General features: G+C 38.3%; 1 protein-coding gene across 5 annotated transcripts in view; it reads right to left on the bottom strand.

Moving 5' to 3' along the window:
- The window catches only part of LOC149143192 (putative mitochondrial import inner membrane translocase subunit TIM21), a 376,722-nt gene that overhangs the window by 1,885 nt on the left and 355,717 nt on the right, over window positions 1-19,120 (bottom strand). For all 5 annotated transcript variants that reach the window (XM_089453283.1, XM_089453285.1, XM_089453284.1 and 2 more), the window contains 2 exons: window positions 5,498-5,546; window positions 5,271-5,390 (listed from right to left, as the gene is read on the bottom strand). In XM_089453283.1, coding sequence (XP_089309409.1) covers window positions 5,271-5,390; window positions 5,498-5,546 — 169 coding nt within the window. The remainder of the gene's footprint in view (window positions 1-5,270; window positions 5,391-5,497; window positions 5,547-19,120) is intronic.

Raw genomic sequence — 19,120 nt, 5'->3', positions numbered from 1 at the left:
GCCGTTGTTATTTAATTTTATCCCCTCTCCTGATTTAGAAATTCAAGCATACAAAATCTGTGCTAGAAAAGAATGGATGCTCATGAACTGATTAGGACAGCACTCTGAGTGAATTTGATAAAGTATATCTCCAGCTCTGCTTGACAACATGGTCAATCTGAATTTGATAAAGAAACTAGCAGTACCATTTGCACTTGGTGCCATTTTGATATATGCACCCTTACATGGTATATAGATGAGCAAACTTGCATATTTTGTCTCTAATGGTTTGGAATCATGGTTTGAAATCTTAAAAATAATATATTTCATTATAAATAAATTATTTTATGTTTTTTCAATTCTGGTTCATTGAATTTGGTTTGATCCGGTTCCGATTCAAAGCCCAGTTTCGGTTTCTAAAACTAGGGTACATACAACATGGATCTGAGTAGTTGGTAAAATATGATGTAGCAAAAATAATGCAACACAAAACTTGGTTCTGGAATTCAGTGGGTAACATAGAAGATCCAATGAACACTATCTCCATTTTCTGAAAATTGCCATGGACATAAGATGGAGTGACAGGGGGGTCATCCCTGTTTGTTGATTTATATTCTAATGTAATCGTTTGAATTTCGATTTTATATAATTGCTACACTCTGCACAAAAGGTTTATTTGATTCTTTGGTAATCGTCATCAATATCGTAATGTCTCTAGGGAATTTTTTCTCTTAGGGTTATAAAATCACAAGAGGAGTTATACCGATTTTCACAACATTCCTTTGAATCTGAAACATATATAGAGTATACAATGATATAGTCAAGCAGTACATTCACAATAGCTTTTGGAGGCTTCAGGAATCCAGATTGACCATCCCCCTCCTTTTCAGTACTCTCTGAATGCTCCAGGCCACCTCCTTCCCAATCAGCAAGAGTTGAATAAAATCATTAAGGAGGATATTTACAGATGATACATTCAGAACACATGGACCAATCCTCCCAATGGGTTGCGTCCAAAAATGGCCTTCTACACGGAGCATTGCCTAGAGATCAGGGATGGGCTCATCATCAGACCCCAGTACACGTTCCAACATTGGATGCATGCCCTTAGAATCCCCCTCAGGCAACTCAGAGTTGGGTCTCATAGACTCCGGGTGGAGACATATCACCACATCGATAGGGCAGATAGAATTTGCCAGCTGTGTCACTTACAGGAGATAGAGATAGAGACACACTTCATCTTCGGATGCCCTTCTTACTACGAGATTCAAGGTCGTTTCCATTGTCTCTTCAGGTCTTCTCAGACTTTGACCGGCTTCCTCAGATATGTTGATCAGAGATGCCTTGCACTTTATCTCCAGGAGGCCTTCAGATTTCGGGCCCGTTTTCTTTATCCCCCCACTAGATTGGACACCACGCAGAAGATCACGGACTTCTTTAGGGCGCTACCATCAGCGCGGGGCACCAAAAGAACCATTGACCGACCCACAGACACTGAGACTAGATCAGTGCGATCGCGGGGGGGGCTGACCCACCAGACTGCAACAGCGCTCCAGGATTGGATCCACCCCTGGGAGACGCCCTAGAACCTCCAGGCGACAGCAGCAACAACCCAATATGCCCACAAGACAACAGAGTTTGACAAGCTTCTCTCAGTTTTCTTCTCTCGACCTCGAATGTTAGGTGTAGGAACTAGGCAGGAGACTCCTTCCCCCTTTCTCCTTCTTCTCCTTCTCTGCTTCATCGCAGTGCTTTGTTTCAAAGCCGAGAGCTTCTAGCTTCTACATTTACATTTACTTAGATTATAGATGTATTTCTGCTTTTTAAGAAATGTTAAAGGGGACTATTTGGTCCACCGGCTTGGCATGATGTAATCATTGTAACTAACAGTCCCATTGATCTATTATGGTCATTTGTTGGACATTAATAAAATTATCTTATCTTATCACATCAGTTTTAAATTAATAGGGGCTATTACACCAGTAGACCTGGTTGTATAGCATCCATAACAGTGGAAGTCCCTCCAGTATCAACACTAATGGTTTATATATGATTGCTACAACAGGTAATACGTAAACTGTGAAAACAGCTTAGTAGTGACCTCTCTTAGTTCTGCTACTCAGGGATGCTCTAGCTGAGCTGGCCGACTCGCTGTAGCTTCCCACAGTGTATCTGGTGGCTCTAAAACCTCAACACTGATACCAACTAGAGCCTACGATCGTTGTTAATCCATCCTCTGCTGCCACATTAGTAGTCCGTTACAAGCTCCAAGGGTAAGCTGTGGCCTTCCTAATCACCTTAGCGGTATAGTCTGTTGTGGGAACCCTTCTTGTCACAGGGTGTCTCTCGCTGTCAATTCTGCCTTAAACTCTTGCGCGATGGTAGACTCCTGTCTAGAAGTAGGCCACTGTTACAACGTTAAATGCTATATAGGAAACCGCTGAGTGGGAGCCCGAGTTTTTTCCAGAGGCTACTGCTACGACATTAAATGTTTTACAGGAAACCGCTGACTGGGAGTATGAGTTTTGATCTGCTAGAGTGGTGAAGGGCTCTTGCTTTGCCTCATGATTTTGTCACAGGGTAAGCCCTAGCAAACCACACAAGTATCCTTCCTAGAACCTTTGATTTGCCATAGGCGTGCCGCAGGATTAATCCACAGAAACCTTCACTTGCCTTAGGTTTATGTCATAGAAGACAGTGTAGTGTGTCTTTTCAAGCCAATATCCCACAAAAATCTCTTTGCTTGGCAAAAAGACCAAATAGAAGTGCCTCAGAAAATTATGTCAAACAGTGGAGATAAAGAGAGGGGATTGGCTAAGGTGGGATCATCACCACCGAAACCAATCAAAAGAAAGAAGGGGTCTTAAAACCCTCAGAGCCTTGGGTCACAAAACAGAAATTTCTAATCAATCCATAAATGAGAAAATGACTTCTCATCTCTCTTATTTATAGATTCCTTTTGGGATCTCTTCTCCTTATTTTAATGTGAGGGCTTACAAATTTCCCTCCACTTAGCCCCAATTTTGACTTCCTTCACAAGTTTTGCCCCAATTACACCAATTTACCCAATGTTGCCCCAAAAGCATTGGATAATGGGTTCCCCCCTTTATCATTGACTATAGCCTAGGGGGTTGGATAGGCTACTTTGTCCTCCCTTAGGCAATTAATTCATAGGGAATATTACAAAACTGATCTTGAAAAAGGGATCAAAACTTCATTGATGGATCATGGATGTATTGCTTATCAACTTATCTTTTCAGGTAAAGGTTTGTACTACAATTTCATTTACAACTTTATTGAATTCAATGATTTATCTATTTGGCATATGGTATGAAATGTCATTTTTTATTCTGTCAAGGGATGCTTGGATGTCCTGTAGTGATGCAAGTGTATCTTTGAGATCTTTGTTCTTCTATCTTTGTAATGTTCTTTGATATCTAAGAATCTATTGAGAAAGTATAAAAATTGACCATTTTACTGACAAAATTCTAGATTTTTCATCAAACCGCATAAACCAATCAATCACATGCAGGACTGTCAAGGCTATTTTAATTTGTTTTCTGTCATTTCTTTGTGGCTATATCTCAAAAATATGTTTTTAATTCTTTGACCCAAATTATGCTTCGTCTAGACTCTATTGTATAAGCCATCAGGCTCATTGATATCATAATTACTAGAACACTTCCCTGTTTTATGAACGGACTGGGGCTTGGCACTTTTAAATTAAGATGTACCTTTTATATATTTTAATTAAATTCCCTTTTCTTTTTTAATATACTTTATCTGATAACTTATAGCCTTGCGGTTATATATCCTAAATCTTATTTAATCAATCTTCTTCACTCATGTTTTGTTCCACCTAACCAACTTGAAGTAACCCTTGTTATGTTGCTCACTGCTTCGATAATGAAGCCTTCATATCTTCTTCTTGATGTTTATTTTATTTTTGGTTGAGAAGGTTTCCACACTGATTTCAGAATCATTCGAGCTTAGCGGGAGCAGCGGTCATATCTATTCTCACTGTTGTGGAAGCAGACAACAGAGTGATTGTAAAGAACTGATGGTTTTTACAGTTTTTAAAGTTTAAACCCTCAGATTCACGAGTGACAATGAATACACAAAGCACATTGGATTATTTAAATTCCCTATGGTAGCACCGATATGATGTAAAGATTTTGCAGTCCACAGACAACAGATCAATTGTAAAGAATTGATAGTTTTTACAGTTTTTAAACCCTCAGATACACGAGCCACAATGAATATACAAAGCAAACTGGATTATTTAAATTTCCTATGGTAGGAATGATATGATGTAAAGATTTTGCAGTCCACAATATTTTTGTATAGGCAATAGCATCTCTCGTCCAATACCTCAAATAAAAATTTTGAACAGGTACTTTTTGTGATATCAATTTGGACCATTGCTATGGATAAGAATACAGCTGTTCAAATTATTTCTCAGATGGTCGATATGTTTATTGCTTGTAAAATTATATGGATGTCAAAATTTATGGTACTCAATAATTCTGATGCCACTAACTTTAGTACACTGCTATAGAATCTAAGCACATTGATTCTTCTGATAAGACTCACTGATTCATGCTTCAGATTGTTTTGTTTTTGGTCATTCAAATTAAATGTCAGAAAAAAAATTACCCGCAAGCCAAAGGGGTCTTTCACCACTAACAGACAATTTTGGCCATGGGCCAAGGGCTTCAAATTTGCCCAGGTAAGCATTACACCAGAGAGGCTCTGATACCACTGCTACAAACCAAACTGGTTCATTTAATCGAATATCCAGAATTGATTGGACAATGATGAAAAACTATAAAACTAATAAAAATGAATGTAATAATTGATGTCTTTTATACAGACAAAGATGACTATAAATATTGAATGCAGGGTTAGGTCACGTATACGGTATGACGGGATGAGACTGTTGGGAGGAGGCACCTATTGATTAACAAGTTTTACTTAAGTAATTATACTCAATACAAGTGGTTGTATGCTTAAACAGAATAACAATCTTATTGAATTCAGTTTTGGGTAGTAGAGCTGGCATAGAATCATTCAGTGAATAACGACTTACGACGCACATCCTATATGATTATATACAAGAGACATTGTGACCTCTATCACAGAAATTAACAAGTGTATTCTAAAATACAAGTCTATGAATACACTACTGAAGTAGTATACAACATAAAAAGTGGTTCAATAGAAAAAAATTGTCACCATACTGTCTGCCTGTGAGACATGAATTTCACTTTCTTTTCATATTGAGAATTTACCTCTACACGTTCAACTCCATCTTCATCAGTCCATGTTCTATTTGGAATCCGTTGGCGAGCAGCCCGATTCCTACTCTCTTGGCCATAACCAGTGATGGGAGATCCTATTCGCACTTTAACCTAAAATACAAGGATTCAGAAAATACGAAATTCCTATAGCCAAGTCTAGACTCTACATTCGGACCCAAAGTAAAATTGCATGGGGAGAAAGAGATCTTTCAACTAACCTGGCTATCCTGCTGCACTCTTTCCAAAGCCTTTCCAAATATCTTGTACCTGCCCCAAATATAAAAAGAACGCAAACAGTGAACATCCAAGCAACATATCCAAATGTTACAATGTTCACGTTTACAGGCATTACAAGTTTGAGTCAAATATCACAAAAAGAATTGGTCAGCAAATCAAAGAATATATGGTTCATAATCAGATTTTCCTGTGGAATTATCAGTAAAAATCAATCTCTATTTTGAATGTGTGAAACTCTGAAATTTAATTGTATATATAGTATATCAAAGAGGAACCAATTCAGGCTATGAAGTTAACTGACCCTACTCAGCATCATCCGTTGTTCAGCATATATCCAAATGTTACAATGTTCACGTTTACAGGCATTACAAGTTTGAGTCAAATATCACAAAAAGAATTGGTCAGCAAATCAAAGAATATATGGTTCATAATCAGACTTTCCTGTGGAATTATCAGTAAAAATCAATCTCTATTTTGAATGTGTGGAACTCTGAAATTTAATTGTATATATAGTATATCAAAGAGGAACCAATTCAGGCTATGACGTTAACTGACCCTACTCAGCATCATCCGTCGTTCAGCATACAACCCTACAAAGCTGAAGATTATACCATATTCTTTCAGAAGTTCGCACCAAGTTGAACATTATTTATTTGAGTGAATGCACAGAAGTGGCCTAGGTCAAACTTGGGTGACTAAGCAAAAAGATTCAAACATGAGATCAATTGCAATTCAAAGTTTGAATCACCACCATGAATAAGAATCACAATCCAAAAAGATTTATGAAATATTTCTCTCTTGAGATTGTCAGCAAAACCAGACCGAAATTGTTGCTTTCTTCAATTGTATGCTACCATTACTAACATAGATAAATGTAAAGACAAATCCTCAAATTGCAGGTCAAGTGTGTTGGAAAATGTAACTAGTTTCGGTCTTCATAATGACCTTTGTACTTATGACATTGTATATTTTTGTAAAAAGAAGAAAAAGAATTATTATTTTCTAGCATGGGTTTCATGCTTAAGTTGATTTGTCATTAGGTCAAGCATGTTCTTCATGCTTCTAGGGATTTTCAAGTCAAAAGAATATTTGTCATAAGTTTTGAAGTCAAGTCCCATTTGGACTTTGAAAAGAAAGAGAAAAGAGAATTTTAAGTAAAAATGTCAAATTTGTCCCTACAAGCCCAAGTTGCCCTAGGAAAGGCCTATTCGACCCCTAGAAAAGGGTTAATATAGAAGAGAACTTGAAACATATGAGGACATCCAAGTAAATTCGATCTCTTGTGCAAGGAGCTAAAAAAACCAGCAAGAAAGTTAAGAAAAATGAACTTAGAAGAGAGAGCATCTGACCTAGAAAATCTCACACGTGCAGAAAATTCAGAGTTGCAGGGAGGCTGGAAACTACAGGTCTGTTGCAGGGACCAAGATCTGAGGTTTGACCAGTTTTGGAAAGGTTTGACCATCGTTGACTTGTGAAGACTTTGACTTGTTGGAAAGGCTTGAAAGGACGCCTGACTTGGGACTTGTGAGTGGACTTGGTCTTCACATTTGGGTCTTGGATTTCTCATTTGATCTGATTATATAAGAAGGGGAGATTCTTGATGGGTTTTCCCACTTGGAGGGGTTTTATCTTGGCTTGGAGCCTACTTTTGTTGAAATGTAACTAGTGTCGGTCTTCATAATTATGATGTCATGACTTGATGTAATCATTGTACTTGTCAAAAGAAAGAAAAGAAAAATATTTATTTTTGTAAAAGAAAATTTATTTATGGGTTTCTTGCCCATGGTTTTGGTCCTAGGTTGTGCACCCATTGAGTGCTCTAGGGAGTCAAGATCAAAGTCATAATGTAAAACCCCTTAAAGGGCTCTTGTATCAATGTAAAGAAAAATATATTATGTCACAGAAATGTCTAGATACTGCCCCAGAGATCAGGTCGGCCTAGAAGAGGCTTGAGGACCCACTCAAATGACTATATATTGAAGAGGAATTCATCCTCCAAAGACACACTTGTGCATTCGACTTTCTCAAGAAGATCTGAGGCAGAACAGAAGTACGAAGAGGAGGAAGAAGGACAGAAAATCTGGAAAATTTTATTTGGTATTGATTTATCTCTCTTTCGCAGCCAAACTCTCTGTGGTAGGACAAGCTTCTTCAGAATTGAATTTGTGAAGAAAGGAACAGATTGGCCTGGTCTCTTGAAGGATAGTCTAGAGTCTTGGTCTTGGAAGTCTTCATTGAAAATTCTATAAGAAAGAGTTCTTTGGGTTTTCCCCTTTGGAGGGGTTTCGCCCATGCAGTGTTGGGAGAAAGGACTAGCAACAACACGGATGCAGAGGGAGTTGTCGTACAGATGTGGCAGTGGCAATAGCAGAGCCATGGGCAGCAGTACAGAATGCAGCAGTAGCAGAGCCATGGGCAACAGTACAGAATACAACAGTGCAGAGGATATTGGGCAGGGAGGCTTAGCATCAGCGCAAGGACCAATGCCAGATGATCAGGGTGATACTCAGTGAGAAGTATTACTAGAGCACAGTTTTCACTAAGAGAGAGTTTTGAGTTAGCTTAGCATCAGATGTGCTCTAGCCACGAAAATTGGTGGGGAGGCTAAAGCACATGAGATCTCCAATACCCAAAAAGGGTTTGGGCAGATTCTAAACAGTTTAGGAGATATTAAAATAATTAACATTTTTAATGGAGTCCCTAAGTCTAAACTTAGGGAAAAGAAAATATTAATGTGTATTAATATAAAATTGTGTTAGAATGGTCCAAAAGTCATGGATCAAGCCAGATCTAATCTTAGTCGTTAATTAGGGGCTTAATCTCGGCCGTTGATTTGTCAACGAGAAAAGTATAAGAGGAGGCTTGAGGGTCACTTGGAGAACACATTAAGGGAGACCAGTCAGTTCGATTTCTGGAGCAGGGATAGCTGAAAAATTGAACCGGTGGTCTGGTGAGCAGTCAAGAGGCAGCAAGTATGGAGCAAAGAGGCGGGTCAGCCACTGGAGATCAGCGCTGAGGTAGGAGAGGCAGACGCAAAGGCAGCAAAAGACTGCACAGTCACTTGTTGGGCCTGCGTGAGTGACACAGAGAGGCCCAAGGCTGATGCAGTCAAGCAGGGGCTAATGCAAAGGGTTTGAGAGCCACACAGAGGTCAGTCAGGCTGACGCTAGGATTGGGAGAAGTGCTAGAGAATTATTTCTCTCTGTGGGTAAGCCAGTTTGGCACCCTATTATACAAAAAAAAATTGAATAATAAAATCCTCCCTTGTTGCACCGATTTTCCCACATTGGGTTTTTCTGAGGACTGTTGTCCAAAATATCTGTGTCAATGTGTTAATGCTTGTGCATATGTGTGTTTCTGTATTACTGTGTGAAATCTGTAGTAGTATTTATTTTTAATGTTTATTGAAGTAATTTCATAAATAACTTATTGTGGAATAAGTAGGAAAAATAAATCAATTGTTGGAGTGTTATAATTTTCACATAACTAACATAGAACTCATTGCGTCCTCCTGTCATGCGTACTTTAGATCCCTGTGATCATGCGTATTACCATGTGATAGAGTTAGACTAGCCCGAGTTTCTATCTGCACCTTATACCCATCCGAGATTGCAGTCAAACCCGATTTTTGTCCTCCTTTGATGCGAATTTTTGCCCATATACCCATACGAAATTTCAGAGGAAAAATGCAAGATCTGTCTTATTTTGCGGATATCCTAGCCACCTATTTATAGTGGTTTTTCCTCCCAAAATAAGCCGACTTGAACACATGAACCGACATGTTTATTAATTGAGCCGACATGACATTTAAATATATATTTAATTCAATTTTGTGGCCAACATGATGATCTCTTTGTCGAATTGCTTGTAGACTTCTTGTGCTTGCTTTTGGAGGCTTGAGTTTGGTCTTGCAGGGCTGCTTTTAGGCTTGAATACATTTTACATAGGCTCATGAAGAGCTCCTTCATACATAACTTGACACTTTGACATATTAATAAATCCTAAAGACATCAAGAAGAAGTCTTTTGACTTACGACACTTCGTGCTCACGAAACCCATGTAGCAAGACATACAAAATAAATTTATTCTCTTTTATTACATCATTTACATCAGTCATAATTACAAGTCAATATGAAGACCGAAACTAGTTACACTTTTCTTCAACATTATTCATGGATAATGAATGAATGAATGTTCATAGAGGTTATTTTGCATATTGCATCCTTGAAATTCCATTAATTATTGCCAACGAAGTATAAACTTCTAAATAGTTGTGTAATTGGCTCTGTTGTCGCGCGGATTGACACGACAACCCTCAGACCAGGGGCTGTCACTCTGATCCCCGATCCCTCCGTTTAAGCCTGTCTCCCGCGGCTAAGGGGGGTAGACCCTATGAGATAATGAAGACCAACTGTTGACTAGTTGGTTGGGAGACACGATATGAATAGCACTAGAATGGATTTATAAGTTAAAAGACCAGTGCCTAGTGGAGCAAATGTTTAATTGTTTAATTACTAGAGGCTGCAGAAATATGACCTCATCAAGAGCAATCATTTATCAACAAAGCCTGAAGCGAAAATTAACTTTTATCAAATACAAGAAAATGCTTAATGACTTAGTGATGTTCCAGCAAATTAAGATTTCGAGAGATAAAGTGCTTTGAATAATCATGTAAAATAATAACAAGAGACCACATTCATGCAATTAACCATCAGATGAAAATTAGGATCAAATTAAACACCAATTCCCACGTAAATTTTTTAACCTCAGCATAAAAGATGAAACATAGTTAATTCCCGAGCCAAGACTGAAACTGGCAAAAATATTTCCCACAATTTTTTTTTTAAATTAAAAAATAAAAATAAAATGAAACCTAACTAATGTAAATCTAAAACTCTAATAAAAAGCTATTAGAAAACAAATCCTAAAGTTAAACTTAAACTAAAACAGAACTTGAATCTATTCAAAACATATAAATACCAAAATTTTAAATCTAAAATAAAACTAAAATCAAACTTTCAAATAACTAAAATCTAAATTAAAAATTACAAAATCTAATCTAAAATGAACCCTTATATATATATATATATAATATATATATATCACTTTTTTTTTTTTATATGTAAAAAAAAAGGAATTTATTTACATTAAAACTTTACAACAGAAAATTTAAAAAAAATCGATCAAATTAAATCCAAAGCCACACCCATCGACATTTGACAACGCTATGGTTAAAACAATGAAATGAGATTGCCTGCGGGAAGAGAATAAACCCGCTCCTCTTCGTCGGCGGAAAATCCTTCTACGACGGACAGGGAAAAAACGTGAGTGTTTGCAGGTTTTGACGGTGGACGAAAAGGATACGGATGGGACGCAAAAGGCAGGTGAGCAAGACTGGATACTCAGCGGCTTGAGCAGAGTGTATAAGGCAAGCGTTTTGCTGCTGACTTATTGTGTAATGTGTGCAGGCATCAACAACCAAAGAGGACCGAGCAGACAGACCGGTGGGCGCAAGTGGCTAGCGTGGGTACATGGGTGACGGCGACGTATTTGGGTCGATTGCAGATGGATCCACGATGATAATCCTCCGCATACAATTCAGGACCACGAGCCCAACGAAAAAAAATTCGATTTAAAACATTAAATTTACTAAAGTACTGTTGTCAAAAAACGATACTCAGTAACCCCAGGAGGATATTCAAAATTTATTCATGCTGAGAAGAATAAACAATACACAGACTTTGCAAAGGAAATCACCTAGCCCAATAGTGAATGACGACGGACAAATTACCTGAGAGTTTCTGACTGGAACGAGTCGCTTGAGACCAGGCTTCTTACCTGACGATCGATGCAGAGAAACTGCTGGTTGATTCTGAGAACGCAGTCACCAAAATCGTTGCTCAGATGGATCACAAATCCTGTTCTGTCACGCTCTATACACACAAACGCTTATTGCATTTAGATTTAACAAGTGAAGCATGCGTCAAAGTTTTGAAGAAAAATGCCTGCAGGCCGATCCTGAGGAAATTCTGATTTAACGAGAGGGAACTGCTTTTCTTGATGCTGTCTTAGGTCTGTAACCTGCAAGAAGAAAACAAAACCCGGCGATATACACAAAATTTTAAAGTAAAACCCTTAAAATCACAACAAAATTTTGCGGTTCTAGAACAGCCAAATTTAACAATAATTGCAGTAATATTTTCGAAAATATCAGAAGACTTGAATTCTGCTGTGAACAGAAGTAAAATCTCTGATGCAAAATGGGAAATAAACTTTAAATGATTAACCCAAGGCCAAAATCAGTTGGGCCCTGCAAAGAAGAGCCTGTGGGAGTCGGCTGGTTCAACTTAGAACTTCCCCAAACGCCCACAAATATTCTTCAATAACTGTTTTTTCTGCACAACTCAAGCAACCATCAGTAAAGAGAGCAAGAATGCTGCTAGATCTCAGAAAGTAATGGAGATACCTGCCATTACTTCAGAAACCCTAACAACACTCAAACCCTAGCAAGTGAACAAGATACCTATACTCACAATACTCTAAAAACAAGTTATTATTAATGGCTGAAAAATGAAATATGCAGAAAATTAAACATCTCACAGCACTTCCAGAGAGTAACACCAGCAAGATTTGGACCCCAAAGTCTTCTTTTATTAACCAGAAATCAGATTATAAGAGAGCTTTTTCAGTACAAGACTCACAGATCGAATGATTTGAAATGACCCCTAACACCCTATTTAAAGGAAATGATCCCAACGGCTAGTTCGAGTGATCCATGTCGAAATGATCTCGACCGTCGATGCGGATCAAGACATCTCTTAATCTCATCCGTCGATTTATTAAAAAATGATATTTTGCATGCATTCACAAAAAATATTATTATTTTATTATTTAGGGTTTTTGCTTTATTTTATAATTTTTTATTTATTTCATTTTTTAATTTTTATTTATTTTATTATTTTATTTATTTTCTTAAATGGATCATCGAACTAAGCCTTTGGAAACGTCACCTAGGACCTAGGACTTAGGACTCATGAGGGGACTAAAACATTTTTCAACCCTCAAGACACATTACATCATGACTTTTACAATTTACATCTTAAGGGGACAAACCCACTTTAACATAGACCCTCATAAACCACCCAGTTCTGCGACACAACTATAATCTAGCAGATTAACACACTAGGATTCTCCTAAATTTCTAATAACAAAATGCATCCCGGCTTTGGGGTCAGGTTGAAGGAAAACTCTGCCGATCGTAGATCGGTGAGACGAAAAACCTTCCGGGACGTAGATTATCATTAGAAAGTTAGGTCCACCTAGGCAATTTACATACATGACTCAGGCCTGCTAAGATTATTTACAATTCATACATGCAGACTGGGTTTACAACATAAATCGATCAAGCTGTTGATGACTGCGGGATGGCACGGACATGTAGATCAGGTGCTACCCCTTTCTGCCAAGAAAAGAGGGTGTACTGCATGGGTAGTTGACCAGTAGTGGTCAACATCTGGCTCTACTTGGGGACACATTGTTGCACTGTAGGAATGTGAGAATCCAGAATCTGCATCCATACAACACACAGATAAAAATAAGTAGCATCCATTCCAAAATCATCATATACATTAAGCACAGGAAAGATAAAAGCTCTTCATTTATTGACTAACTAATAACATGAAAAGTAAATCTAATCCTAAAAACAGGAATGAAATGCTGAAAAGACAAGGAGTAGGGATAGAAATATAATACAGAAGATGCCCCGTGGCATCAGATATCATCTCTGAAGAACAGCTTGAGCATTTGGCCATTCGCTGGTAGATCAAGTGGTTCGCCATCCAATCTGCTCAAGTGGAATGAGTTTGGCCAAGCTATATCTCTAATGATGTATGGTCCCAGCCACAAACTATCAAACTTCTTATGTTTTCCCGGCTTTTCATTCTTGCGATCCCAAAGTAAAACCATATCTCCAACCTGCAAAGATCTAGATCGAGAGCATTTATCAAAGCTTTTCTTAATATTAGATTGATTTTTACATATAGCGTCGAAAGATGTCCTACGAGCTTCATCTAACTCGACAATCTGATCTATTCTATTCTGAACAACATCTTTATTAGTAGAAAAATTTTGGAGAAGCTGATAAGCTGGCAACTTCAGGTGCACAGGTAAAGTAACATCCAAGCCATAAACTAATTCAAAGGGAGATCTACCAGTAGATTTCTTCTTAGTAATTCTATCTGCCCATAAAGCATACTTGATTTTGCTGTCCCAAGATTTCTTATTATCTCCTACTACCTTCTTGATAATGGTTATAAGATTTTTGTTACTTGATTCAGCCAAACCATTACCCTGAGGATAGTAATTTGACGAATGATATAAGACAATGCCATACTTGAAACAAAAGGATGAAAACTCTAAAGAACTAAAAGCCCTGGCATTGTCCGTAGTGATCTTAGCGGGGACACCAAATCTAGTAATGATGTTATTCTCAATGAAATCCATAATAACCTTTTCAGTGGCATTCTTAGTAGGAATGGCTTCGACCCATTTAGTAAAATAATCTGTGGCAGTCAAAATCCATGAGTAGCCATTACTAGAATTTTCATGGAACTTCCCTATGAAGTCCAGACCCCAATGCTGAAAAGGTGCCTCTACAATGACAGGTTGTAGAGGAAGGGCAGCAATCTTCTGCTTCCCAGTGAACAGTTGACAGGCTTGATACGCTCTAACAAACTTGTGCACATCAGAAAAAATCGAAGGCCAATAATAGCCAGCTCTCAGGATTTTGTGGGCAGTAGTTCTAGCGGCATAATGACCACCACAAAATCCTGAATGAAACTCAGAGATTAATCTTTTCGACTCAACATCGTCAACACACCTAAGCACTATGCCCTCAGGATTTCTCCATCCAAGGCCATCCTTCATAAGGCAGTACTTAGTGGCTTTTAGTCTAAGAGCCCTTCTCTTATGAGCGACTAAATGGTTAGGACATGCAAGATTGGTTAAGTAATAAACTATGTCCTTATACCATTCATGCTCTGCTAATCTTTTCAATTCTGGCGAAGATAGATCGTTAAGGCAGAACAAACCAAGAGTCTTTTCATTACTTTCAGTTAACATTTGAGCTAAACCTTGGCCTTTGATCAGCTTGGTGGGTCTGATTTCCAAATCATACTCCTGTATCTTAGTAACCCACCGAGCACGAGTCCCTAAGCAATCGGTTTGAGTTAATATGTCCTTAACAGCAGAATGTGGGACGAAAGCAATGATCTTAGAATAACCCACATAAGTTTTAAAATGCTTAAGAGACTTGACCAGGGCATAAGCCTGCTTTTCCATGGTATTGTACTTCAATTCGGAGTTTTGAAGTGCTCTACTCATGAAAGCAATAGGCTGCTCATGACCATCTTTATTCTTTTGAAGCAGGACACCGGCAATGGTATCTTCAGAAGCGAAAGAAAAAATCATGCAATTCTTGGAGTAATCAGGACTAACCAGGACAGGAGCTTTTGCAATAGCAGACTTGATTTCTTGGAAAGCCTTTTTGCCCTCTTCTTGCCAGACAAATTTCGCATCTTTCTTCAGAAGACTTTGAATGGGCTTAGCTATTTCTGCATAATTTGGGATGAATCTTCTAATAAAATTTATCTTTCCAAGGAAAGACTGAAGGGATTTAAGATTATGCAGGAGAGGAATCTTTTGAATTGCTTCAATTCTTTCGGGATCGATCTTGATTCCTTCCTTAGAAATGATATGACCGAGTAATTTCCCTTCTGTTACCCCAAAAATAGACTTAGCCGGATTCAAAGAAATTCCATATTCTCTACATCTATCGAAAACTTGCCTAAGATGATCTATATGACTGATACCATCTTTAGAGAAAACAGTAAGATCATCTTGGTAAATTTCGATAATTTTTCCGACTAACCCTTTGAAGGCATAATCCATAGCCCTTTGGAAAGTAGCCCCAGCATTTGTTAACCCAAATGGCATTCTAATGTATTCAAAAGTACCCCATGGTGTTGTGAATGTGGTCTTGTGTCGATCTTCCCTTTTAACCCATACCTGATTATACCCAGAAAAACCATCTAGCAGCGACATCATTCCAGACCCAGTTAATCTTTGCAACAAAGTTTCCATGTTTGGCAAAGGGTAATTATCCTTTTTGCATGCTAGATTAAGGTTTCTAAAGTCGACACAAAGTCTTATTGTTCCATTCTTTTTCCTAACAATCACCAAATTCGAACACGATGTTGAATGCCTAGTTTGAGCGATGATCCCTGCTGCAAGCATCTTTGCAAGTTCTTTCTGGACCAAGGGGGCTAATTTAGGATTAATTTGCCTAAGTTTCTGCCGAAAGGGTTTAACATTTTCGTCCTTTAAGGGAATAGTATGCTCCATAACATCTTCCCTATAGCCCTTTAATTCGTCATAGGAAAAAGCTAAAACATCTCTATATTCATGAAGTAAATCGGTTAACTTTTTCCTTTCCTCCAAACTAGTACCTTTACCAATTTTAACCATTTTTGGATTTTCAGAAGTACCAATGTTAACTTCGAGGTACTCGCCTGGGTCCATTTTGTTTTCTTCTCTCAGCTTCGTGGCATCATGCCGATCAAAATGTTGTTCTAAGGCAACCACATTTCTAGGAGTAGGATTTATGATATGTTCATGATCTAAGGATCCATCCTCCTCAGAAACTATCCGGAAATCTTCAAACTCATCCAAGCTATTAAGGAAATGAATTACTTGTTTTTCATCATTAAAAACTTGCCAATGCTCTGAGTTGTCTAGCACAGATGGTCTGAATATTACTTCCATTTTAATCTTATCGTTAATTAATTTATCAGACAATTGGAAAGTAGTAGCAACTACAACAAGTTCATCTGCCAGACTATTTTGCTCTCTCGGAATTGCTTCGAGGTTAAGGGCATCGAAATGCTCCATAGTATCCCACACAGCATTTCGATAGTTTCTTAATCTCTGATTCCTACATGTGAATTTGTTTTTAAGCTGCATGATAACCAGATCGGAATCCCCCTTAATGCTAAGTAATTTAACCCTCAAAGCCTTGGCCAATTCAAGTCCCAACAATATGGCTTCATACTCAGCGACATTGTTGGTTGCTTCAAATTCTAAACAATAGGCAAACTTGAAAGTGTGACCAAGGGGAGATTTAAGCACTACTCCAGTACCTTTACCATGACTAGAGGACGCACCATCGAAGTACATATACCAAACTTTATCCTTAAGATCCTTAATCTTATCATCGGGAGGAATTATGAAATTAGACATGATAGAATAGTTCCTGATGTCAGATTGCTCTCCAATTATTTCATTATGAGGCTTCTTAGGATCTTCAACGTGAAATTTCCTCTCGGGCTCTCTATTTAGTCTAACAAAACCATCACCCCTAGGAGAAGGAATCATAGCATATGACCAATTCATTTGAATGCTTCCTCCTAGATCAGAGGCCTACTTTCTGGATAGCAGCATACCCCAAGCATCAGGTACATCAACGACAACAACATCCATAACAACCATGATGTTTGGGTAAACTGAAAGATGAACTTGTAAATCCTTGATTAAACCGTGTACTTCAATTTTCTTAGAATCCATGGCACATATATTATAGTAGGGTCTAGAAACTCTTAAGTTAAGCTGTTCCATGACCCTTTTAGTCATAACCCAAGCAGATGCGCCTGAATCCAACATGCAGTTATTCAATTTATACCCATTGACTAATAAGGTGATAAAGAAGGGTTGATGATCTTTGTTATTAGCATCTACGCTTTGCAGATATATGGGAGCATCATGATAGTCAACCTCGCGAGTCTTCTGTTGAGAAGCGTTGACTTGCGGACCCTGAATCGCTTTTAGTAATTTGTCTCTTTGGGAGGGGATCTTAGCAATCTCAGATACAGGAACCCAGATTTTTGCATTGTTAAACCAACTTCCCAAATCGACATCTATTCCAGAGTTTGCACCAGGGTTCAAAGTTCGAGTGGGAATTTGATTCCCGCTCTGATCTTTATCCCTTCTCTGATAGGTTAAACCCTTATCTCTAGCAATTTCTAAAATTTTCTCAGGAGAGGGTTTTTCGCCATATAACCTAGCCAAAATGTCGTCTTCATTTTCAAGGTTATTTATACTAAAAGCAGATGAAGGATTCATAACATCATAGCTCCTTTCCTTAACCTCTATCCAATCATTCATAGGCAAAGGGAACTTGCTTCCCACTACATTTATTTGATCACCTGTCCCAAACATTCCATTGTCTAGGATTCTTCTGACGATGGGACAAGTGGCCTCTTCATGAAGGGCATCACAAACACGACAATAAGGAGGAGCATTATCAACCAGATTAGTAAGCGGATTAGGGGGTCTTTGCTAACTAGATTGACCCTTTCTTTGCCAATTACTATTTCTGTTATTATTATTTCGAGGTTGAAAATTTTGCGATTGCGCTCTTTCCATTTGGATCAACCTATTCTGCAAGGTGTTTATCTCCTTATTATGATTAATTTCCATAGTTTCAATTTTTTGAAGCAACTTGAGAACAAGCTCACTTTCTGGCTCTTGGACTGCCTTTCCCTTAGGTTCCTTTAGTTTCGTAGCAGCCCTATCAAAACCTGGGATTTCAGACTTCCCAGAAGCTGCCTTGTCCTTTTCAAGTTCTATAGCTAAGGCTTGGCAATCTCTATAATCATTAAGTTTAGCACGCCTTAACTCATAAGATGGTTCAGGACTAAAGGCATCAATGTAAAAGTCTTGGAGAGTTTTATCTGTAGGTTTATAGTCTTGAGGTAATTCTCTAATAATACCATTAAACCTTCTATTAAATTCCTCGACAGTTTCATCCTCTCTCTTTTTTATTAGACTAATAGCTTTTACAAGATGTCTTCCCTCTCTCTTATCTCCATATTTTTCTTTAAATGCATTAATGATTGATTGTAGGGAGTTGAATGAATTTGGAGGCTTTTTTGTAAACCAATCATAAGCATCACCTCCTAGAGTCAAGATAAAAAGAGTCATCCTGACATCTTCATGATCAAAATCAGTAGATCTTACATACTTAGCCATCCATATGTTGAAATCTCGCAAATGGGAATTAGCAGTAATGGCATTATCTCCTTGAAAGCTAGGCAATTTGTCTATCCCAACAGATGGAATATCATTGGGGTATCCAGGAATGTTAGAAAAATCACAAGGGGCATACATACTCATGGTGCTGCGCCTAACTTGACCCTTAAAGAGCAAATGAATATCGGAGAGGGCTTCTTGTCCAAGATTTCCAAGAAGTGTACGAGAAGCGAGTTTGTGTAATCGCACCCTGAAGACCTTTTCAGGATCAGGAGTAGGGTTGCACAGACTGCTTGGATGCCTTCTAGTGTACACTCTTGCAGATAATATAGGAAGTGGAGTCGCCACCTGAACAAGAAGTTAAACACAGAAAAGCTTGAAAAGAAAGAACCAAGGACAGAAAAACTCTATCCCCGGCAACGGCGCCAAAAAATGTTGTCGCGCGGATTGACACGACAACCCTCAGACCGGGGGCTGTCACTCTGATCCCCGATCCCTCCGTTTAAGCCTGTCTCCCGCGG

The sequence above is a fragment of the Pinus tabuliformis genome, chromosome X (genome assembly GCF_031772625.1).
Source record: "Pinus tabuliformis cultivar Carrire ecotype Pingquan chromosome X, CPIR1, whole genome shotgun sequence".
NCBI lineage: Eukaryota > Viridiplantae > Streptophyta > Pinopsida > Pinales > Pinaceae > Pinus > Pinus tabuliformis.
Note: the sequence above shows the minus strand (reverse complement) of the source record. Positions and strands in the feature narration are given on the sequence as shown.